General features: G+C 41.5%; 1 protein-coding gene across 10 annotated transcripts in view; it reads right to left on the bottom strand.

Moving 5' to 3' along the window:
* Window positions 1-26,056, bottom strand: part of LOC124140354 (acetyl-CoA carboxylase-like) — an 83,156-nt gene that overhangs the window by 20,193 nt on the left and 36,907 nt on the right. For 7 of the 10 annotated variants that reach the window (XM_048384491.1, XM_048384487.1, XM_048384488.1 and 4 more), the window contains 23 exons: window positions 25,702-25,772; window positions 25,259-25,399; window positions 23,522-23,650; window positions 22,537-22,627; window positions 20,506-20,721; window positions 19,986-20,105; window positions 19,505-19,694; window positions 19,052-19,176; window positions 17,908-18,021; window positions 16,451-16,564; window positions 15,065-15,088; window positions 12,437-12,478; window positions 8,506-8,595; window positions 6,064-6,182; window positions 4,457-4,606; window positions 3,855-3,960; window positions 2,984-3,097; window positions 2,464-2,520; window positions 2,191-2,232; window positions 1,536-1,673; window positions 1,122-1,199; window positions 552-641; window positions 128-199 (listed from right to left, as the gene is read on the bottom strand). In XM_048384491.1, the coding sequence (XP_048240448.1) occupies window positions 128-199; window positions 552-641; window positions 1,122-1,199; window positions 1,536-1,673; window positions 2,191-2,232; window positions 2,464-2,520; window positions 2,984-3,097; window positions 3,855-3,960; window positions 4,457-4,606; window positions 6,064-6,182; window positions 8,506-8,595; window positions 12,437-12,478; window positions 15,065-15,088; window positions 16,451-16,564; window positions 17,908-18,021; window positions 19,052-19,176; window positions 19,505-19,694; window positions 19,986-20,105; window positions 20,506-20,721; window positions 22,537-22,627; window positions 23,522-23,650; window positions 25,259-25,399; window positions 25,702-25,772 (2,433 nt within the window). The remainder of the gene's footprint in view (window positions 1-127; window positions 200-551; window positions 642-1,121; window positions 1,200-1,535; window positions 1,674-2,190; window positions 2,233-2,463; window positions 2,521-2,983; window positions 3,098-3,854; window positions 3,961-4,456; window positions 4,607-6,063; window positions 6,183-8,505; window positions 8,596-12,436; window positions 12,479-15,064; window positions 15,089-16,450; window positions 16,565-17,907; window positions 18,022-19,051; window positions 19,177-19,504; window positions 19,695-19,985; window positions 20,106-20,505; window positions 20,722-22,536; window positions 22,628-23,521; window positions 23,651-25,258; window positions 25,400-25,701; window positions 25,773-26,056) is intronic. The other 3 variants (XM_048384490.1, XM_048384489.1, XM_048384492.1) reach the window with 3 other exon arrangements.

Genomic DNA, 26,056 nt, shown 5'->3' with positions numbered 1-26,056 from the left:
ACAAATCTACATAATGGCCTAACACTATTCTGTCCATAGTGACAGAGTCCACATCAGTCATACTGAGGAAAGCAAACAGTACAATTTTCTTGAAAGAAGTTGAATTGTAAGTGTTATTCTAACTTACCTTCCCTGGCTCTGTGAGTGTCAAAGTTGGTACAAAGTTGAGAAAGATGTGATTACAATCTGTCTTCTTTGACTGGAATGAGAAAAAAATATATTTCACAGCAAAATCAATATCTCAGCTCATATCATGAAAGCAATATGTCAAACAACATCATAAAAAAAAAAGTTTCAACATGAAAACATTATCTCAGCATGAAAATATTTCTCAGCAAGAAAACAATATCTCAGCATGAAAACAATATCTCAACATGGAAACAATATCCTTAAACTTTTCTCAGCGTGAAAACTGTTCTCATCCCTCCAGAATGAATAGTCACACATACTTCTCAATTGCAAGTTTTCCTAAAATAGCGAATTACAGGCAGACACATACTTTTCTTCCAAAATAACCAAACATACACACGCAACCTTCATGAGGACATTACCTGAGGATGGGAGAAAGCCACTTCTAACGAGTCCATTGCTTCCAACAGAGTTCTCTCCCCTTCATTTTGCAGGTACTCAAAAGAAGCTTCCTGTAACACAGTAAATTATTTCCAAATATTTCCCAGTTGTATCTTCACAGTAATGATGGGATACACTACTCTACATGAGACATGGAAACAGGACACCTAATTGTCATCAGAAGACAAACTGGGACATAAATAACAAAGAGGATCAATCTGCACTGAAATAGTTGTCATATAGATGTTTTCTGGTTGTTTAATGCTGCACTTAGCAATATTCCAGCTATATGATGGTAGTCTATAAATAATTGAGTCTGGACCACACAATCCAGTGATTGATATTGTGAGCAACGATCCACGCCATTGGGGTACGATGACACGCAACTAACCAAGTCATCGAGCCTGACCAACCCATCATTTGGTCGCTTCTGATGACCAGCATGGGTTGCTAGGGACCTGTACTAACCCGGAATCCCCAGGGGGTCAGAATGTCATCAACTAGTCCACACTTCAGTAATGTCTGACAGCAGGTACATGTCTCACGCTTACCTTTGTGACGAGGTCGGAATGTCTGATGATAGACCTCACAAATACCCGGTAATCTGTGACCTCTTGACCTTTGGCCACCTGTCATGTAATGAATAATTATATATATTTTGTTTTAAAATCAAAACCTGAAACTTGATGTCGGCAAAGAAAATTGTAAAGTATGTTACTTCACTTTCATAGACTCTGAAGCGTGAACATTTTTTAAGAAAACAATTTTGAAGATACCGCTTCAAGGTGGCGTAACGAAAAACAGACAAAATAACTGCTAGTCAACCAACAAACAAAATTTTAATAAGAAAAACAAAATATAAAGAACCGGACATGGACTAACTTCTTCACCTGAACAATTTGATCCAGACAATGTTTCCATGTAATATAATTAAAGGTAAATGGTTAATGATGCTGACGAGGTACCTTGGCCTTGCCCAGGTAGAGATGCATCATGTAGTTGGCAGTGGGGATGGCCTCCAGGTCAAAGTTGCGGAGTCGGTTGATCTCCAGCTGGAAGGCCAGCGCTGGTTCCAGGTGGCGGTAGATGCGATCCTCCTGGAACTGAAACCACACACATACACATCAGGGGGGGACACACACACACTGGGGAACACACATTATGAGGGAACACTAGGGGGCTGGGACGAGTCCAAATTTTCTAGGTCTCCAGGGTACAAGAGTACAAAATGTTAGATTGGGAATTGTTTTTCCGCTAAAAGTATTTTGATATACGCATAAAGCCATCTGTTCATGCATACATTGAAGTTGACTAAAACTTAATCTTTTTGAAACATATAAAAGTCAGAAGGAATGCATGCATAGTCAGAAATAAATGTGAACTCTAGTAACTTGTAGTGTAACCATGGTGTTACCATAGTGAATATTTGTTATTAAACAATATATACTGTGACTGAATACCCGAGTTACCTGTCCCAGCCCTAGTGAACACACACACGGGAGACACACAAACATTAGGACGGGGAGGATCACACACAAATAGGGGCACACACACACAAACCATTTAACAGAGCTAGGGCTGATGGTCCGAAAGGCCCAATGTATCTCATGATCAACATACCTCAAACTTGGCTCTGAAGGTGAAGTATTTGGGTATTGTCCTCTGAAACAAAACAACATCACACACATTTATGAGAATGTTTTCATTCAGTGATTTTGGCAATGTCTCCATTTAAGTCGCTTTAATGAACAGAATGAACACAGGTGAATGAAGAAATCTTTCAAAATTACACAATTACAGAAGACATATAGCTAAATTACAAATTGAACCCCTTCTTTTCCAAAAAGCCGAGCTCGTCAACTCATGCAGCGACAGGGAAACGTCATCTCTCACCTTATGCAGGACAACGAAGGTGACTCGGCGGATGCCACGATCATACATCATCTGTGCCTGGAAAATATATATCACAGAATAGGTGAGTTTGGTTCAGTTCTTGCCCTGAACAGTTACACCATACACAGCATGTCAGCTTAATATGGAGGTAAACAGAATTTCAGGGTCTTGATGGAGTAGTCTGTTCAGTGGAAAACAAAAATAAAACTATCATAAACATAAGATGAGCAAAATGTTTATCATTAAAGATTACCACAGAATGTCAACAAAAACTGCTTTGCATAAAACTGTACTGTGTATCATAATTGTGCTAAAATGTCTTTATTTTTCACTCAAAGAAGCTGAGGTTTGTAACTCTTATTGACTGAAGAGGAATAAAAATTGAATATTATTTTTCCTAACTGCAAAAAAAACTTGCAATCCGGAATTCTTTTCACGAAAGATTACCCACTGAATGTGGAGATCTGATTGGTTCACATGATCTTGATAAATTACTATGTGTGTGAAGAAAGCCACTGACCTTCTCCCGGCAGAAGAGATGGAACTGAGCTGCCAGCTCGTCGTCCTCCATCTGGGAGTGGAGGCTGATGGCCACGTTGATGATGTGGATGGGGTCGTCAACGTCCGACATACTCTGCACAACAAGCAGCACATTAACAAGTGGTTCCAGAATAAGGCACTGTTCCTCAACTGGTACAACTTCAGTTGAATATTAAATGGAGGGAAATGTTTAGCCCATTATCAAGTAGGTGGGGTGAAATGGGGTTTAACTTCCCATTCCAGATTATTGCACTTAAATAGCAACATCAGGAGTCGATTTATCTGCTGGACCGTTGGCCCATGGCCGGTTAAAATTACAAAGGGTTTGCCGAAGTGTAAAGTAGATGGCCCTTCTGGCTGGTCAAAATTTCACCCCTTCTGTTCAACTTTTATAATTGGATCTTCTCAGTAGAATGACAACCGGCCACCATTTTGTAATGTTGTTTATTTGTTTATTTGCTCATAAATCACCATGAACTGAGGCAAATGGAAGCCAAGATTTAATCTCAGAGTGTAGGAAAAACATTTAAGAGGTGAGGAGTTTAAAAAAGTCCTGTTAGGTGGCTATGCGACCTCAGGTTTGGCCACTTCGCAGCCTCTACTATTTAGTTGTAGGCCAGTTAGTTTGGAGAAAGACCAGTAACTTCTAAATGGAGCATGCCCTGCTGGCTACGTACGAATATCTTCCCCTGGACACATCCACACAGTGAAGTAGGACATATTTGCCACCATTGTGAAACCCACATGTAGGGGTATGGTACAGACAAACCAAGAATCTCAGATTCAAACCCACAACATCTTGACATGTCTAAGGGAAGCAACTCTCACAAGAAAAGGGTAATTCTACATACATGTACCGACGTGGAGTCTTCAGCATTGAGGAAGCAGTGTTCCGACAACAGAGGGCTGGCCGGGGGGGTGTCCAGGGAGAACCGCTCGATCAGCTTGTCAAAATTCCTGCAGTCACAAACATCACAATAAGTATGAACGATATACTACAAAAGTACTCTATGACAGTGATAATCTGCTGTAGTTCAGCTACTCAAAGGAAGTTGAGGGCCACCAGATTCTTAATCTGTTATGGCATGATAGACTTTTAGTGAGTGTCAATTTATTTTCTGATTATAAATTTTGGCTCTCCTTTCTCAAATACGTGAGTGAGTTGTATCACGGCGTGTCAGCTTAATGTGGAGGAAAGCCCGAAGTGATGCACGTCCCAGACGTTTACCACTTCGGTGAAACCCACGAGCACGGGTATGGTGCTGACAAACCAAGAGACATAATTGGGGCGAACCGGGATTTGAACCCACAATCATAGGTTTTTGGCGTGCCCAAGGGACACAACTCTGCACAGCGAATCGCAGCACCTTAGACAGAGGACTTGGCCACCCGTGGCCCCCTCTCAAATATGTAAACTGAAGTTTGTTTAAAAGTCTTCAAAAAGTGAACTTACTTCTGGAAATCTGAAAATGAGCTAAAGGCAGCCATGACGCCCATCCTTTGACATAAGGGGATCTCCTCCACCGGTTCATTAGCAGGGGAGACGTCCTCATCCTCACTCGGCACACGCATCAGGGAACTCTCGAAGCGGGTCACCATCAACCTGAAGTCAGGCATCTTACATCAAGGCAGGGTTGGTTTTGTTTACTGTTGTTGAATGACACAGTCAGCAGTGTTTCAGCAATATCACACAGGGCTCTTAAATAATCCAGTCTGGGCCAGACAAACTAGTGGTTGATAATAAAGTTGTTTGTTTTTTGTTGTTTAACGCTGCACTCAGCAATTTTCCAGCTATATGATGGCGGTCTGGACCAGAAAATCCAGTGATTGACATAATGAACATCGATCCACGCAATTGGGATACAATGACATGCATCAACCATTTCAGCGAGCCTGACCACCCGGTCCCGTTAGTCGCCTTTTTCAATAGGCATAGTCACCTTTTACATCAAGCATGGGTTGCTGAAGACCTATTCTATACATGCAAGTCATCGATCCTGATCACCCAATCAAGCATAGCTCGTGACCAATTCTACCACACACTTCCCACAGGGGCAAGCATATACACTACTCAAAAGAAGTTAAGGAACACCGAATTCTTTCATATTACTATTACTAATCTGAAATGACAGATTAACAATAATAATATGAAAGCATACATGACAGATTAGCTCTACTAATATGAAATCATTAGGCATTCTTCAACTTCTTTAGAGTAGTATACTAACCACATACAAGAATACCTCAACAACACACAAGTATTCTAACATTTAATTTTCAGTTGTCTTTTAATACATAATAGCCAAGAGAATCTCTTCATGCTATGTATTCTTAGGATATGTTTTATGAAGGGTCTGTACAAGAGTGAGTGAGTGAGTGAGTTGAGTTTAACGTCGCTTTTAACTGTATTCCCGTTATATCACGGTTTGTCAGCTTGATGTGGGAGGAAAGCCCGAAGTGATGCAGGTCTCAGACGTTTACCACTTCAGTGAAACCCACGAGCATGGGTATGGTGCTGACAAACCTAGAAACATAATCGGGATGAACCGGGATTCGAACCCACAATTGTAGGTTCCTGGCGTGCCCAAGGGACGCAACTCTGCACAGCAAATTGCAGCGCCTGAGACAACTGGGCCGTCCGTGCCCCCCTGTACAAGACACTAACAGACAAGCGAAAGTAAATACTCACTGACATGAGCTTTGATGACATTTCAAAAATTTAAAAACATTGAACATGAAACCTTGATGGGGTCTTACATTTCACATCAACTGACACATAATACAGATTCAGTGAGTGAATACTGTTCAGCCCAGCAGTCAGACATATTCCAGATACATCTCCATGGCCTGTAAAATAATCAGGGCCCCATTCCACAAAACCATCATAATCAGCACCGATCTACACAATTGGGATACGATGACATGATCAACCAAGTCAGCGAGCCTGACCACCCGATCCCGTTAGTCGCCTCTTACGACAAGTATAGTTGCTGAAGACCAGATCTCAGATCTTCATGGTTCCTGGTTGGGTGGAGGAGTTGACACAATGTTACGACGCACCTGTTTGGATGTGACCTTGGCAGCAGGAATCTGAACTCCACCACTCTCAGCCCGTCCTCCAGCATACAGTGTTGGAGGCAGTGCAGCTCGTAGGCTATGTAGGCGCGGCGGACGTATACCTGACACACAGACACAGACACAGTGAGTGAGTGAGTGAGTGAGTGAGTGAGTGAGTGTGTGAGTGAGTGAGTGAGTGAGTGAGTGAGTGAGTGAGTGAGTGAGTGAGTGAGTGAGTGAGTGAGTGAGTGAGTGAGTATGGTTTTACGCCGGTTTTAGCAATATTCTAGCAAAACCACGGTGGGAACACTGAAAAATGGGTTTCACACATTGTACCTAGTCTTTGGCGTGACGAGCCAACGCTTTAACCACTAGGCTACCAGACCGTCCCTCACACCGACACAGCTTGCTATTAGCATGAAGTACACAGACCTCTAACACCATCTCGAACTTAGGACTGATTTTGTACTTGTTTCACCCTTCACAACAACACTGCAATCATGTGTTAAATAAGTGGGTATGGTTTTACGCCACTTTTAGCAATATTACAGCAATACACGGAGGAGGACACCAGAAATGGGCAAGACACATTGTACCCATGTCGGGAATCGAACCTGAGTCTTCAGCATGACGAGCGAACGCTTTAACCACTAGGCTAACCGAATGCCCCAGTAAGTGAGTATGGTTTTATGTCACTTTTAGCAATATTCCAGTAATATCACGGTGTGGACACCAGAAATGGGTTTCACACATTGTACCCATGTGGCCTTCAGTGTGACAAAAAACACTTCAACCACAAGGCTACACCCGCCCCCCAGTTATGTGTTCTGTAAGTGGTTGACAGTGTGGCAGTAACTTACCCCTGCCCTACAACCCACACAGGTTAACACAGTCCACAGAAGTGGTCTTCTCTGTCGCTGCTGAACACAGCACTGGGGACAGGTCATGTGACATTTGTCTGTGTTGTGGCTGGGACCGAGACAACACAGCTCATGATACAATAACATTTCATTCGTTTTTCATACGGCATGTATCACAATATGTTACAAAGCAAATGAGAACAATTTTGTAATATAAGCTCATTAAACATTTCCATGACTGCTTTTTAAATAATCAATTGTGGAATGAGTCAGACCATATGTGGCACTACACAGCACCATGCATCCTGTTTCCACTTTAATATTGCAGTGAAATGGTGAATCAAGACTTTTAAATACAATACAACACAATGTCCATACAGAATCTTATGAAAAATTTGATAAATGATAAAGCAGGACTTCAGATACTCACATGAATAATATCTACATCAATTCCAGTCAATAAATATGTCAACTTAACAGGCTGCTTATTTCATGATTAATACACACAAAACTGAAGTGAGTGAGTGAGTTTGGTTTTACGCCGCTTTTAACAATATTCCAGCAATATCATGGCGGGGGACACCAGAAATGGGCTTCACACATTGTACCCATGTCGTGAATCGAACCAGGGTCTTCGGCGTGACGAGCAAATGCTTTAACCAGTAGGCTACCCGACCGCCCCCACACAAAACTGAAGACAACAGGACAAAAACAGGAGACATTATGCAGTGCAACAATGCAACACAAGCCCTGCCCAGGCTGTTTTCAGCCATCATGAAGCAGCAGTCCGTCAGTAGGCTTGGTTCTATTTCCCCCGGAACTGTTGGTGTTCTTGAACATGTCCTGGCATCACATGGTCAGGTGACGTGAAATGGGGTTATCCAAGATTATTGCACTTATATAGCGACATGCATGAATGTGTGTGTGTGTGGCTGCTTGTACTAGTCCGAACTGATGCCGATTTACAGCGCTAGCCCACTAAGATACCATGTCGCAGCTTAACATGAATACCCCACTCAGACACAGTATACTGACTCCGAGCCGACTTGTGTAAGTCCCTTAATGCCGAGCGCCAGACAGGGTAACAACAAGTACCATCTTTTAGCGTCTTTTGGTAGGACATGGTCAGGGATCAAATCTACTCTCCCACTAGACCACGAAGTGGGTTGGCATCATATGAACTTGACATTAAAGAACACATTCTGGAGAATCCCTGGTGGGACATGTTTGGGACAACAGAAGTCAATACTGATGCTGTTTGTTATGTCTATCCTGAACCAGCTCCACACAACACTTACAACTGCACAGTATGACCAATTGGGGACCAATTCTCTTCTAGAATATACCCATAGGGGGCCAGTTTCATTGAATGAGTATGGTTTTTACGCCGCTTGTAGCAATATTCCAGTAGTATCACAGTGGGAGACACCAGAAATGGGGTTCACACATTGTACCCATGTGGAGAATCAAACCCGGGTCTTTGGCAAGACAAGCGAACACTTTTACCGCTAGACTACCCCACCGCCCTTTAACCAACATGAGTATTATGAATATTATAAATGCTGAACACCTGTTAACCACATACCTCCAGTGCAGCACTTTTCACCAAGTCATTACTGTGAAAGAAGAACTCTTGTAGAACATCATAGATGGCGGTCTCCGAGTTGATCAGTTTCTGTAGAGATGAGAGACAGACGTGACATTATTCCTGGAACTGAGACAGGCACAGCACGACCTCCATGCATGCAGGCATGCACCACACCCGGCATTCACAAACTTCAAAGATGGAGAGAAAAACCAAAAAGGAAAAAGAAATAAAATACCACATCCGCACAGCAATTTAAATTCAAACTGCAAATCTGAACAATGGAACATTTAAACATTTTGAAATTTATCAAGAACTATCACACAAAAATCCTAAAAGAAACATGGTATCAAAACAATTTTGCAACAGTGAAATTCGGAAATATGGAATTGGAATAACAACTCAGTTCCATTACTTCACGCACCCGCCAGATAGAAATATACTACTCAAAAGAAGTTAAGGATCACCCAATTATTTTCTATTACTATAGTTTATCTTTCATGCCATTACAGATTTACAATAGTAATTTGAAAGAATCTGCTGATCCTAAAGTTCTTTTGAGTAGTATATTTTGGAAGCCATGTAACTGTCATGTGATTGAGTGAGTGCTTTGAACAGTATTTCACCTTGCCATGTGTCAGCTTGATGTGGGAGGTGAGGTGAGGTGAAATTGGGTTTAACGTCGCGTCCAAGATTATTGCACTTATAAAGCGACGTGCATGTGTGTGTGTGGCTGCTTGTACTAGTCCGGACTGATGCCGATTTATAGTGCTAGCTCACTGAGATACCATGCCGCAGTTTAACATGAATACCCCACTCAGACACAGTATACTGACTCCGAGCCGACCAGTCCTTGTTTTAGCCCCTTAATGCCGAGCGCCAGACAGGGTAACAACAAGTACAATCTTTTAACGTCTTTTTGTATGACGCGGCCCGGGATCGAACCCCACCGACCTTCCGCTCTCCGGGCGGACGCTCTACCACAAGACCACGGAGGCGGTCTTGATGTGGGAGGAAATCCCCAAGTGATGTGGTGGGTCTCAGACATTTACCACTTTGGTGAAACCCACTAGCACAGGTATGGTGGTGGTGACAAATTGAAACATTATCAGGGAGAACTGGGATTCGAACCTGCGATCATAGGACCATAAGAAATGCAATTATGCACTGCATATTGCGGCACCTTAGATGACTGGGCCACCCAGGTTGGTGTTACAAGTAAGATTTAAAGACAAATAAACAGAATGGTAACTGATGATCAGTACCCCAATGCTGGCTCATTAGCCCAGTCAAATATTTGTGTGTTCCATTTCGTATTTATTTACATTTTATGCACCCTATCCTTGAGTAAGTTAGTGGGTGAGTGGGCTAAATGTGGGAGGAAAGCTTGAAGCCATACATGTCTCAGATACCACATTGTTTCTGGCATGCCCAAGGGAGGCAACTCTGCACGGCAAATTGCACCACCTGAGATGACTGGGCCATCCATGCCCCCCTATCCAGGCAAGCAGTGTGATACAAAATTCACTGAAAATTGGTGACTATAACGTGACATCAAGCTACTGATGATCGAGGTCAATAGGGCATGGACAACAGTGTCCTCCTGACTACAACTACTTGTCTGAGTGAGTGATTCAGTGAGTGAATTCGAGTTTTCATCAGTTTTCCAAGCACATCCCAACAGGACCCCATGAATAAATGTACAGGTGCAGTGTCGGAAACATTTTTGTTGTTGTTTAATGCCGCACTCAGCAATATTGCAGCGGTCTGTAAATAATGGAGTCTGGACCAGACAATCCAGAGGCCACTAACAGGATCAGGTGGTCAGGCTCGCTGACTTGTTTGATGCATGTCATCGTATCCCAATTGCGTGAATCAATGCTCATGATGTCAATCACTGGATTGTCTGGAGCAGACTCCATTATTTACAGACCGCCATCAAACAGCTATTTGACAACGGTCTGTATTCAACCCTGAACGAGACAAACCAGTGGTTGATATTATGATCAACACCCCATGCCGCTGGGGTACGATGACACACAACCAACAAGCTACTGAGTCTGACCACCGGATCCATTTACTGGCTCTTATAATAGACATAGTGTTGACAGGTTTACTACATTAATTAATTCATTGCAGACAACCTGTAACCATCATGCTTAAACTAAATAATTTACACTAGCTGACATACCCACTGATGAAAGCCGTAAGGACTACTAGTAATAGTTGATTTCGAAAAAAGCTTTTGACCATTCTCATCACACTGTATACTCATTGATTAGGTTAATTGGAAGAATATTACAAGCAGCCACCATATTGTGCATGATTCATGAAACCTGAACCGGAAACTATCTCAAACCTTTACTTAAGGCGTGCTCTCTTACCATGCTTACAAAGCTTCAAACAACAAATACAGTTCTTGTATACTCTCCATGGAGCTGAGAACAGTGTTCATTTCAGACACTGGAAAAATGAGGCCCAGTGATGCCTACCTTCCTAAGAAGTGGTGACTTTTGATGAAATGAGGGGACACACAAATATTCAAAACAATTCAATAAACATGGCCCCTTGGACTGCTTTCATTTCTCCGACCCCATGACAAGCTGATGGCCACATGTGACAGGGGTACAAGACCGAAAAATGAAAACTTAAAACCAATTGGACAGAGCAATAGAACCAGCCAATCAAAACCTGTGTTTAATTGCAATGGTCAATTCATTCGGAACATACTGCTAAACCTTTCGTCACTGAACACAAACTGAAGACTTTTGAGGTTACGATAAATGACTAAAGCATTGCTATCGCTAAAACATGTTTACTTCCAATTTTGACAAAGGAAACTTAGTGATAAATAAAAGTCAAAAGTTGAAAGTATGATGAAAGACGTATTTTAGTTACTGGATATTATGTTACACCCTTCGGGCTCAGGGATATTTACTGTGTTCCATTAAGGAATTTTGTGTGTAAAAGTCCCAATGAATTTGTTCTGAAATAAACTATTATTATTATTATTGTTATTATTATTATTGAATACATGTACTTAAATAACTTATCAATGCAAAGTAAGCAACACCAGATTCACTTAAAGCTTTAAGACTGTACTTTTGTTCATTAGATCCTCATTGAAAATTTCATCTCTTTTAAATGAAAAATCCATGGCTTTTAAACATAGTAAATTGGGTGATACCATGCTGTGTTTGCCTGAGGTGCCCTAAGGGCTTAGAAAATTGACACAGGGACGTTTATTTAAACCATAAACAACAGTGAGTTGAAATTGTCACAGGTCAAGTGGCAGTAAAAAACCTCAAATGTTGATGAAATTAAACCATTTCTGATAATAGTTACGAGGTAACTACATATAATTACACTGCTACTGTCTGTAACCAAATCAAGAAAATAAGGACAGTTATGTAAATGTTCGGTCAAGCTTGGTTGGTTGGTTGGTTTGTTTGTTGTTTAACGCCGCACTCAGCAACATTCCAGCTATATGACAGCTTTATATTATTAACGGTCAAAACTGTGAAGAAATCAAGCAAAGAGGTAGAGTGGGAAATTGTCTTAGAAGCAGCATAGCGCATGGTTAGGAAGCAAATTTTCAATTTTAGAAATATAATTCTTAAACTTGATTGAGTTGAAGAAGCAAGAATCACACAAATATCCTAACATGTCCAGAGTTGATTTCTTATTTTACATATTGTTCATGAAGTGAATTATTAGTTTGATAAATATTTTCAAGAAGTGCATTATAGAAAGTGTGAGATGCAGAAGGTGTTCATGGAGAGTGTCTATTGATATCATTTACAGCATTGATGGAGTTGCAAAGCTCATGCAGTTTTCTGCCGTTATTTACAGGTGTTAATATATTTGATATCAAAGCACACCAAGGGAACATTTATTTATTATCTATATATAATGCATTAATCATGATCACCTGTACGTTTGAGACCATCTTGTAATCATTAAGGCACATCACCTAGCAAAAATGATCAAAGTGCACTTCAATAACTGAAAGAAGGTTTGCGCAGTCGGACTATTTTACATAATGGTACAATATTTATATTCTTGAGAAATAGCAAGCAAAATATTGCATAGATAGATATTACTAGTCAAATGTCTGTCAGATACCATTTATCAAACGTTTATTTTCAAAACGTATCTAACGAGCGGAGGTGAATTACCTATATTTTGAAACACATTGTTAGACAAATAGTATCTGACAGACATTCACGTAGAATATCTAACTATTTGTTTCAACATGTATCAAACTCATCTCCGCTCATTAGATACGTTTTAAAACAAGTTGTAAGGTAAATGGTACCAGACAGGCATGAGTGCCGTAATCTGTTTCTTACACACCCTCAAATCTCACCATTTTGTATATTTTGTATCATGATGGAAGTGGCGCAATAATACATAACATAACGGTCACAAGTGACATCGTCCAGCCAACTGCTTACTACTTATAACAAGTGTGACCCTACACAAAAAAGTATCAGCCATATCTGTGGACTATCAAGGTGATGATGATGATGATGATGATGATGATGATGCAAACTGGACAGGGCCAAAGAACATGTTTTAAACACTCCGAAACCATTCAGTTTCCACACAAACGTAGATTAATTCGTCTGAAGCAAGAAAAACTTCTCGATATTACGATCAGGAAAGTATTCCTTGATAATCTGAACTTAGGTCATCACCCCGGAGTAGCCAATCATGGACCTGGAATTCAATTTCACACGTATAATAATAGTAATCCCAAATGCGTTTCTCAGGTGTGTAAAAAAATATTATCTAAAAAATGGCTTCCACAGGAGATATTGTTTGGTTTAGATCAAGCAATATATTCTAGGAGATATCACTAAAGTGCAATTGCAGCACTATGCTTTGCAGGCGATTGTGACCAAACCCGTTACCATGACATCCCAATTAAATGCCACCACTAATCTCTCTGCCACTGAAGCTGGATAGCTTGCTAGACTCAAGGCACTGGTTAGAACTGTCTACAAACTGAAAAGGTTGGAGTGAGTGATTGAGTGAGTATGGTTTTAAGCCGATTTTAGCAATATTCCAGCAATATCACAGCGGGGGACACCAGAAATGGGCTTCACACATTGTACCCATGTTGGGAATCGAACCCGGGTCTGGGGCGTGACGAGCGAACGCTTTAACCACTAGGCTACCCGACTGCCCCTTGAAAAGGTTGGAAGAATGATTTTGGATGATAAATAGAATCTCAGCTTTATGTTTTTTTATCAAACATATCAACACTCGTCGTTAAAGTCAAAATTTGATATAAAGGACACTTCTCCATGTGTTGATAAAATAAAAATGCAAAACTGAATAGAATGTCTTTCAGCCAATCCTCAGTCACCTCTCGCGAGGGAATTCAAGATATTTCAAGACATGACACTCGGTATGACATCATGAGCATCGATCCAAGCAACTGAGATACGATGACATGAATCAACCATGTCAGTGATCCTGACCATCCAATCCCGTTAGTTGCCTCTTACGACAAGCATTGTCACCCTTTACAGCAAGCATGGGTTGCTGAAGACCTATTCTACCCAGGATCTTCATGGGTCGACAGATGAAGTGATTCTGTACCTAGCAGGTAAGTTGATGATTTTATCTCAATATTTATGTGAAATAATTTTCAGTACATATATTTCACACTGATATTGATATTGACATAAAAACAGTACTTAACCATGAAAAGGTTCAGGATTAACTGAAGGTGAGGTGGTGGTGAAATAGTGTTTAATGTATGCACATGTGTGTGTTTGGCTGCTTTTTCTAGTCCGGACTGATGCCGATTTTATAGTGCTAGTCCACTGAGATACCATGCAGCAGTTTAACATGAATACCCCACTTAGACACAGAATACTGACTCCGAGCCGACCAGTCCTTGTTTTAGCACCCTTAATGCCGAGCACCAGACTGAGTAACAAGAAGTATGATTTTTTGGTGTTTTTTTGTATGACGCGGCCGGGGATCAAGGCCCAACCTTCCTCTCTCCCACTAGACCACTTGTACTATTCCAAAATAATGCCACTTTCACAGTGCTCGCCACTGAGACAACACAAGTTTAACATGAATACCACACTCAGGCACAGTATACTGACTCTGACCCAACCAGTCCTCATCTTAGCCCCTTAATGCCAATCACCAGGCAGGGTAACAACAAGCACCATCTATTAACGTCTTTTGGTATGATGTGACCTTGATCAAACCATAGACTTTCCAGTTTGCAGCAGATGCTCTATTCACTAGACCATGTAAGCAGTCCAACCATCAGCAGGTACCAAAAGCACATGGATATCCTGACACTCCTGAGAAATGGCCCATAATGCAATATTCAATATGACAGTGCTGCCATATTGAAGTTTAGTTTCAGAAGCGCTGTCAAAAACGATTCATGAGTGGCTGGGGACGTCAGGTGACACTAGGTAATTAGGTCTTGGACAAATTGAGCCAAGAGAATCAAATATGACAAAACAGTAAAAGGAAATAGGAAAAATTTCAAATTTCACAGCAAACAGCAAACGGTTCAAACCATGTATATAGCCCGTGGCATGTCCTGGAACAGAAACATAATAGGTACATGCTTCATGTCAACCATAGTCACACCATTCACTTGTTACAACAATTAAAGCAATTATAAACCAGCTTGAAAACTGTACACCAGAGCTCCAGATAAGCTGCGTATCTGCGTGAAATACGCATCAGAAATGCAGAAATACACAGTAAAATATAATCCAAGCGTATCAAATACGCAACGAACATTACAGATACGCTACAAAAATAAAACTTGTGCGTATCATCAAAATATTGTGAAGTAACCCTGCGTATTCGATTAGCAAATCAGCAACTTATTTTGAAATTATAAACGGGCATTCCGTCAAGCTTGCCAAACTCCACGATGACAGTTACATCATGATCATTTGCCATCACACTTTCTTGTGGAAGTATCGTGGTATTTTTGAGTCCTATAAAGCTCTCGAACCCACACGACACCAGTTTGCAGGGACTAGATGAATAGTGTTTTTAAATATTTAACTTAAACGCAGATAGAATTACTGATACCCAATGATTTTAAAATGCATGGGTAAAATACCCACAACACCAAAAGCTTATCTGGAGCTCTGTACACACAAGCAGAGCAATCGGGATTTATCTATTCCAAACTAAATGCTGCTGTAAGGCAAACTGGAAAAAATTGTTACTTTGTTTAAACTTGGATTTTATTAACTTCTTATTTTCTTATTTCAGAGATAACTTATTTTTGGTTCTGTTTTCAGTTATCAGTAGAATCAAAGTCCTCCCTACGTGTACCAAGACATGGCTTTAGTCATAACCATATTTATTGAGTGAGTATGGTTTTACGCCGCTTTTAGCAATATTCCAGCAATATCACGGCGGCGGACACCAGAAATGGGCTTCACACATTGTACCCATGAGGGGAAATGAACCTGGTTCTTCGGCGTGATCAGCCATCGCTTTTACCACTAGGCTACCCCACCGCCCCACCATATTTATTGAAACAGGTACGTTTTAATTCCCATTTACTGACAAATGCTGCAGGCTTGGAGCCAAATATCAGGTCGAAAGAAATCCCAAATTTCAGGTCTAGATAAATCCCTGATAATATTATCATAAACCACTGTCACACTATCACCAAGGCAACACTTTCTCTGAATTGGTTTACAGATTCCACCGACACATTAAAAACGAAAAGAGGAAATAAATAATCTGAACCAATTTATTACTGTGCCAAACGTAAACGTCTATGTCCACTATAAACTTGTTTTTGCACACAATAGTTTACTTAATGAGAGCGGTGTTAACCAACATACAAGAAACGTCTGGCCTGGCCATGGAGCGACATCAAACACATGGTATTTGAAGGAAGCCAAAGCTGACAGAGTAGCATATTACCAACCTGGAGGTTTTCTGGACAGAACTCATGTCCGTACATGTCAATGGCGGAGAGGAAGATGGACTCCATCTGGTTGTGACGGAGCTCATATGGCGGCTGGTGGGCAGCGATCAGAACCTGAACGACAGTTAAGCTTCATTAGATTTGTGTACAGAGATGTTAGGATGTTAGGAGCGTGTGTGTGTGTGTGTGTGTGTGTGTGTGTGTGTGTGTGTGTGTGTGTGTGTGTGTGTGTGTGTGTGTGTGTGTGTGTGTGTGTGCGTGTGCGTGCGTGCGTGCGTGCATGCATGTTGTGTAATGCAGTGTGTGCGAGCATGTTGTGTAATGCCAATATACAAGCTACAGTAAATTATGGTTATAATGAACGCAAAGGGACCACTAATTATAGTTCGTTATAAATGTAGTTCATTATAAGCATTTTGACTAAAATATACAACAAATGGCCAGGACCTAAAGAACAGTTTGTTATATCCATCAGTTCGTTAAAAGCGTGTTTGTTATAAACATATTTAACCGTACATGACAGCGACCTGTACAAATATTGAGTGTGGACCAAGCAATGACACATAATAGGTGGCTGGGGACCAATTCAAGCCCACAATCCACACAGGTTGGTTACAATAGGAACAGCCCCAAAGCTCAGCTGTGTGAGTTTAGTTTAACACTGCTTTGAACAGTATTTCAGTTAATTCATGGCGTGGGAGAAAAGCCCAACATTTACCACATTGGTGAAACCAACAAGGACTCATGATGATGACAAACCTAGAAACATCATCAAGGCATACACATGATCATAGGTGTGTGGCCAAGCTCCTCACGATAGCCCTTTTGCGGAGCTCTCAATACTATCGCTGCCACCTGTCAAAGCTCCCCACTGTGATACGTGGCCACAACCATGCTTGGAGTTGAACTCGCAACCGAATGACCGTTATGTTTACAAACAAGTGACGACTGTCGTTACGCCAAAAACACTTACTGCTGCTTAATTACTTTCTTTGTTTGTCATTTGAATTTCTATTTCATTAAAACTATCATGCAATTGATAAGAATAATAGTAAGAATGTAAGCGAGAAGTTGGCTGATTTTCTGTTAGTCTGCAATCTTGACCCAATCTGATTATACAAACAACAAAGTAAATACATCTGGAAAACAAGGTCAATCATAAACCTTTTCAAATAAAATATGATGGCATTCCCATAGACATAAGCAAAATTATAAACGTTACTACATTTGGGGTTAGAGGCCAAATTTCAAGATTCTTGTAATGGCCGCCGCACCCCCGCTGGTGGCACGCTAAGGGAAGCAACCCTTCACTCTGAAATGCAGAGCCTCAGACAACTGGGCCTAGTGTCCCAATAGCGCACCTGAATGCTGTTAGTCCGTATCAAGACAAATATATGCAAGAAATGTAAATACTATTTCAGCAATTCAGAAGAAAGAAGAAACATCAACATGATTACCTGTCTGCCTCGTAGGGCAACTTTGGCATTTTCCTTCTTGTTGAGTTGTGTGAGATCATTCAAGATGGACGCCATCTCATCTGTGACCCCTGGCTCCTTTCCACACAGGTGGTCCTGAATTGCAGAAACACAAAGTTATTCCGTACACATATACTCATGAATATAACACCAGGAATTTATCCAGGATTCCAAACTAAGTTTCCTTGACAGGCAGCTTGGGAAAAATTGATCTTATTTATTTCGTTTTATCCTAATTATTTCTCATCCTGATCCAACCTATTGCAAAATCCCTCTCCCTGCGATCCCATGACACAAAACCAAAACGTGCCACGCCACCAGGGAGAGCTCTCCTCCAGGTCACTAATCAGAGTTATGTCTCTTTCAACCCTCACTTTCCTTCTTGTCGAGCTTCAACGCACACGCTTGCAAAGCCAACTTTGTTTTCCTTTGAGGGACTCAAAATTTATTGAATAATATTTGGGTACCCTTTTCTTAAAAGCTTACTAAAAATGACAATGCCTCAATTTGTTGTGATTCTTCACATATTTTTGTGATTTATGACTGCATTATTTAATTATAAATATAACAGTATGAATTGTGAAATGTTTAATTCAAATTTGGGAATTTTTACTGACATTTGCTGCAGACTTAGGGATGAATATCGGCCCCTCTAATCATGATCAGGTCGAGATAAATCCTGTCAATGTAACAATAATCCTCATTTATCAGCTCTTATGACAAGAAATAAAAATTGGGACCAATTCTAATTCTTAAATATTTCTTATTTTCACTAATCTGCAAGAATAATTTGCTTCAGTGTGTCCATCTACCTACTGGTAAAAGTGATAGTCCACAAGGTCCTTCCTGAATTGTACTAGTTTCTTACAAGGGTGAGTGAGTGAGTTGGGTTTAACGGCGCTTATATCATGGCTTGTCAGCATAATGTGGGAGTGAGTCAGCACCATACCCGTGCTCGTTGGTTTCACTGAAGTGGTAAACGTCTGAGACCTGCATCACTCCGGGCTTTCCTCCCACATTAAGCTGACACGCCGTGATGTAACTGGAATACTGTTAAAAGCGGTGTTAAACCCAACTCACTCACTCACTCACTCACTGTAGTACCAGTGGGTGCCTTGGTACTCACTATGAGCATGATGACGAGGTTGTTCTTCTGCTGGACAGCAAGGTGGGAGAAGATGGTGCCCACAACGGTGGCCATGTCATCCTTGTTCTTCTCTCGCAGCTGGTACACGCACTTGTCGTAGTGACCTGTCATTACACAAACATAGGGTCAGTACACCCACTTCTCAAAGTGACCTGTCACACACATCGTATCAGAACACACAATCGTCATGGTCTGGTCATTGGGTGGTCAGGCTCACCGACTTGGTTGATGCATGTCATTGTATCCCAATTACGTGGATTGATGCTTATGATATCAATCACTGGAGTCTGAACGAGATTTGATTATTTACAGACAGCCGTAATATAGATGGAATATTGCTGAGTGTGGCGTTAAACAACAAACAAACAAACAAACAAACGGGGGAAATACACACCGTACAGGATCAATTGTTTCTGTGTTTGTCCGTCTTACCTTGCTGGAACTGCAGCTCAACGCGGAGGTACTGCCGGAGGAGGTCCTGCACAACGGACTTGAGGTGACCTCGGATACCACTGCGGTACCTCTGCACCAGCTGCACGATACCCTGGGTCGTCATGAAGAACACATCTCTCTCTGTTCGCTTCGTCAGTGTAGCAGCATAGCTGTCGATCACATTGGCAATCTGGAGAGGAAGGGTGTAAAGATTAGGTCGAAATGAAGTGACAGGTTTTCTGACATTACAACACTACCCATGATGATGTAAGCCTTTGACATTTGACTTGATTTGAATGTGTGAGGGAGGATGGTTTCACGTCACCTTGACACACGGTGAAGGTGAGTGAGTGAGTGAGTGAGTGAGTGAGTGAGTGAGTGAGTGAGTGAGTGAGTGAGTGAGTGAGTGAGTGAGTGAGTGAGTGAGTGAGTGAGTGGGTGGGTGAGTGAGTGAGGGAGGGAGCGAGCGAGCGACACTGACCTGTTGACTGGGGAACTGACACAGGACTGACGTGATGTTGCTGGCGTAGGAAGCCATGAGTCTCCGCATTGACTTCTCTACTTTGGCCGGAATTCTCCCAGAGATCATGGAGATCAAATCCTGCAACAAAAACAACATTCCAAAACTGTATGCATGCTTCATTGACATTATAACGTCAAGTTTACAATAATGCCACAGTAATTCATCAATTAGTGGGTATGGTTTTATGCCACTTACAGCTTCGTCACGTGAAGAGACAAGGATACTTTGAGTCAATAGATGATAGTCAGGCTTGCAGGGATGAAAGCCTAATGATTAACTTATTATGGCCTAATTTGATCAGAAACATTTCTGCAGAACCCTCAATCAATTTCATGACACAACGTACCTCCAGCTCTAACACAATGTACCTGCAGCTCAAGCACAACATACCTCCAGCTCAAGCACAACATACCTCCAGCTCTAACACAATGTACCTGCAGCTCAAGCACAACATACCTCCAGCTCAAGCACAACGTACCTGCAGCTCAAGGAGCGGAAGCGAGGGCTCCTTCAAACACTTCATGATGCACTCCAAGTTAACATTGAGTCTCTCCTTTAAGTAGGGCTCGGGGAGGACGTATCCCGCCATGATGTTCTCCAGCTGTATGCGGGCCCGCTGGAACACCTGGTGCAGGCGGTCGCCGTGCAGGGCGGGGTTCTGGGGGGTGGGCAGTGTCCCCGTGAACAGCTGGGCCTGAAACATAGCTACACCTGTAGTCATACCTTATGAATGTTGTAATCATCAAACGTTCTCAGAGAACACACAGGTCACCGCTACAATCAACACACATCTTTATTCCATTACTGAACAAATTCAACTCCTACCGGTCTAACTGCCTTCTCCCTCCTTCTATTCTTACCGTGCACCCACCTACCTAGCAACGCACCCCCTTCGTCTACCATATTCTTTCTACATCCTTTTAGAGTTATCCCCCTTATACTGCCAGTACCAAACTCCTTCCCAGCGCTTGACACCTTCGTTACACTCTCGGTAACAACGCTGCCACCAGTGTGGGCACGGCCATTACAAGAATCTTGAAATTTGCCCTCTAACCCCCAAAATAGAAACGATTATACTTTTGTTTATGTCTTTGGGAATGTCATCATTATGAATTTTGAAAAGGTTTACGACTGACCATATTTCACAGATGAATTTTAATTGTTTGTTTGATCAAATTGGTTCGAGATTGCTGACGAACAGAAAATCACCCAAATGCTCCCTTACATTCTTACTATACCAATTACATGATAGTTGAAATGAAAAAGAAATTCAAATTGACAAACACAGAAAATAATTTAGTTAGGGAAAGTGTATTCGGCGTCACAGCAGTCATTGCTTGTTTGTAAACATAACGGTCCGTCGGTTGCGATTTCGACTCCAAGCATGGTTGTGGTCACCTATCACAGTGGGGAGTTTTGAGTGGTGGCAGCGATAGCATAGAGAACTCCGCGAACTGGCTATCGCTGTGAGGAGCTTGTGCCCGTACATGTATGGTGACACAAGTTACCTCCCCTTATACTAAGACAAAAATAATGAAAGTGTACATTTGTATAGTGCTTTGGAGTCCACGTGCAAAGATTTTCAGTAGATATTACTATTATTATATGGACTTTTACTGGGTCTGTGTCTGTGTACATGTGTTTGTACTAGTCAAAACTACTGCCAGTTTTGTTGGGCCAGCCCACTGAGATGCCATGCCGCAGTTTAACATGGATACCCCACTCAAACACAGTATATTGATTCTGTGCAGACCAGTCCTTGTTCTAGCCCCTTATGCTGAGCCAGGGTAACAACAAATACCATCTTTTAACCTCTTTGGTGTAACACAGATGGGTATCGAACCACTGACCCTGCTCTCCAGGCAGACGCTCTATCCACTAGACCACAGAGTCTGCTAAAACTAAGGGACAGCTGCAACACATGCTTACCTAGTCATACCTTATAAATGTGATGAATAATTGAAGTGTTCAATTGTATGGCGCTTTTGAGACTAGCCCAAACTTGGCACCATTTTGCCCCATTTTCAGTACATCTTTGTGTCATAATATCGACTATTAGCCGAACTTAACAGACCGAACACAATGTTAGGAGACTTGAGTTTACAGATGAGTCTTCTATACTATACAAAATATTACTCTTAAGGTCAATATATAAACTGGGACCGAAGGACCACCTCCGGAGTCAGGTCCAAGGGGCCTTGTTTTAGCATATTTTCCTTGTCAAGAGTAATCATTTGTTTTGTTATACCGAAATTTACTTGATAGTTTATGAAGTCTTGAAACCGTCCTCTGTTTCATTACAGACATGGCGTCTGGTACGAACATTTCATGGTTCGCAGCTATTTTTCTCAATATTCATCACGTGACAGGTCAATACTGATCATGTGACGAGTCAATATTCGAGGTCAGTGTTAGTCCCATGATTTTGGGGTCTACATTGAAATGTATTGTTTCGTCACATGATACGGATTAACCAATGGAATTGCAAGATTCTTAATGAGAAACCCACTTGTTGTACTCGGCTTGGGTCATCCAGCTGCATGCGGGCCACAATCACACCTGGGTCCAACACTGCTGCCGGACGCTTCACGTAGTGAATGCTGGGAGAGAAGAAAATCTCCATCATTTCAAAACAAAGAAGGAACAAATAGTTTCATCACTTCAGCAACTCTTTCGTTTGTAACAAGAATTTGAGGAGGTGAACGAGTGTGTGGCTTGGGGGCTTTAGGTAGATTTGATTTGGTTGGTTGGTTTGTTGTTTAACGCCGCACTCAGCAATATTCCAGCTAAATGAAGGCGGTCTGTAAATAATCGTGTCTGGACCAGACAATCCAGTGATTGACATCATGAGTATCGATTCACGCAATTGGGATCGATGACACGCATCAACCAAGTCAGCGAGCCTGACCACCCGATCCTGTTAGTCACCTTTTACGACAAGCATAGTCGCCTTTTACGGCAAGCATGGGTTGCTGAAGACCTATTCTACCCCGGAATCTTCACGGGTCACGTAGATTTGAACATTTATATATTTATATACAATATCATACTGTGTCCACTGAATGTGTGAGGATAGCCAAAAGTTATTAAGGTCATAGATGAACACTGTTGAATGGTATAGGTATTGTGCGGACACCGGGATAGAATTGATCTTCAGCAACCTATACATGTCGTAACAGGCAACTAACGGGATCGGGTGGTCAAGACTCGCTGACTGGATGCATGTCATCATATTCCAATTGCGTAGATTGATGCTCATGATGTCAATCACTGGATTGTCTGGTCCTGACTCAATTATTTACAGACCACCATCACATAGCTGGAATACTGCTGAGTGCGGCGTGAAACAACATAAACAAAACAACATTTAGCTGACAGACGAAAATTCATGAGGTTAGTCCTATGATTCAACTAGTAAATTGCAGCATCTTTAACCAAAGCACACCGGCGCTGAAGCTCTATGATCACAGAGATCGACACAAGCTTCGACTTACCACCCGGTCTCTGTGGCACGTAATTCCATCACCATCTTCATCACCTCAATCTCAGCATACGCGTCCCCAGAAAACACGTGGCCTCCATCCTCCACAATGAAGTTGATCAACTTGCCAGCAGATGGCGATCTAACAGTAGAAGATCACATTATCACATCATCAATAATTCCCAGGTTTAGTTTCCACAATCAAAATCAGTTTCTCAATCACCTGTGAATACTTCCCAGGTTTAGTTTCCACAATCAAAATCAGTTTCTCAATCACCTGTGAATACTTCCCAGGTTTAGTTTCCACAATCAAAATCAGTTTCTCAATCACCTGTGAATAATTCCCAGGTTTAGTTTCCACAATCAAAATCAGTTTCTCAGTCACCTGTGAATACTTCCCAGGTTTAGTTTCCACAATCAAAATCAGTTTCTCAGTCACCTGTGAAATCAGATGTCCCATTTGCTGTGTAGTAGATATTTTCACCAATGACTTTATAGTTCCAACTAGTGCTCAGACCAAAGAGTGCTCAGATTTACCAGCACAAATGACAGTATTTCCCATGCAACATGTACAAAGGACTTGCAACCAGTTCTGCACACTGCTTCACTTTCAGCCAATGGTAGGCATCGCACAAAGTCTGTGCACGGCGCAGGGCTCATTTCACTCCCTTGAGTTTAAAACAGCCTCATCACTACTATATATACACTACATAACCCCTCTTGATCTAAGCTCCTGGACCCTGTTTGCCTCCTTAATTTGTGATGGTTCTGGCTGTAATTTTTAATTTCATTTCTGGACTAATGGTTTTATAGTGCTAGCCCACTGAGATACCATGCTGCTGCTTAGCATGGATACCCTAAACTGACAGTACACGGACTCCTAGCCAACCAGTCCTTGTTTTACCCCTCAATGCCGAGCAACAAGTACCAGCATTTAACGTCTTTTGGTATCAAACCCTCGACCTTCTGCTCTCTGCGTGCAGATGCATCCACTTGACCACAGGGGTGGTTTCCCTGAGACGGGTCATAACTAACACAAATGCAAGGAATGTGCCCTGTAAAGTGAACTACTACCAGTGTTCCCGTTTACCGGTAATTACCAGTTTTTTACCGGTAAATTTAGGCTTGGATTGGTAATTCAGGTGACTGCCAGTCCCTCTGGACCGGCAGATAAAGATCCTTATAAATCTTTGTTGTTGAACAAAACATCAGCGATATTCAAAGAAATATATTTTTTTAAAGAAGTCAGCTTGTCTGTTACCATCAGGTCATCCCCTTGTCTTTTTTTAGTGCAAGGAAATAACATTTCACTTTGCTTCGAGGTTAAATATCCATTTGTAGTGACATTGTCTCGAAATATTAAAAAAAGAGAGAAAATATTGTGACTGAAGCTTGTGTGAATGACATGTAGATCTAAGTTATTTCAGATATGACTCATTGCACTGAACATGATGTTGAAAGAATGAAAACCAGCTAATTTTCATACATTTTTTATTTGTTGAAAGTTGGGACTGACAATAATTAGTGGGGACTGGTAATTTTTAGAGTTGCCAGTCCACAAGGACTGGCAGTTTCAAAAGCCAGCTGGAACACTGACTACCAGCTAACATTTCTGCAACGAAAGAAAGACTTAAGTTTTATCCCAGAAACTGACAAAATACTGCTTTTTTTTGTCATTTGATGATTCCATGTGTCAGCTTGGTTAGCATAGAATGTACGAATCTGACGACCTGAACATCTCTCCACTGACCTGAGCACTGTTGGGTCGTTCTCCCGGTGCAGGACACAGGTCTTGTTGCCGATGGTGACGCGGTAGCTGTTGACTTGGTCCTTCATGTATGTTGTGTGGCTGGACCCATCCACAGACAGAAGCAGACCGCCGTCAGACAGACTGAAACACACAAACAACGCAGGAACGTGTCATGAATTCTGTCAAGACAAGGTTTAAAATCAGCATTAGAAATTGGCACTAGTCCCATACTCCTTGCCAAACTGCCCAATAGTTAAGGTATCAGGACTAGTAGAAATTTGCCTTTTTAAAGTTTGTTAGCTATGTTATCATTATAAGGACAGTAGACTAAACTATTAGTTTCTGTCACTGAAAAGGTTTAAAAGTAAAAAACTAAAATATATAATTTAAAATTAGGTTTATGATGGTATAAGAAATAACATCTAAAACAAAATTATTCTCACCGATGAGCCTCGACATCCAGGACGGAGTTGTTCATGCACAGGAAGTAGCTGCTGATGCCTGTCTTTATCACCTGCGGACACAGAACGGTCCATATATTGGTCAAACACTATACATTGAAGTTGAGACGGAGACAGCATGGGGAACAGGAACGTTTATAGAGAGTAAATTTAATTGTTTGTTACAGCCAGAAACATTCTCTGCAGCATCTTTCAAAGCCAAAATCAAGGTAATGTGCTTGTTTTTTTAGGTCCTATGACACAGTAATAAGTCACATTGTAACCATCCAGTCTTCATTTTGCATAGCATCTTTTCTGACGATGGTCTGTAAATAATAGTCTGGACCAGACAATCCAC

This window comes from Haliotis rufescens, unplaced genomic scaffold, assembly GCF_023055435.1.
Source record: "Haliotis rufescens isolate VD_foot unplaced genomic scaffold, xgHalRufe1.0.p SCAF_5, whole genome shotgun sequence".
NCBI classification, from domain to species: domain Eukaryota; kingdom Metazoa; phylum Mollusca; class Gastropoda; order Lepetellida; family Haliotidae; genus Haliotis; species Haliotis rufescens.
This window is presented reverse-complemented; position numbering and strand designations above follow the sequence as displayed.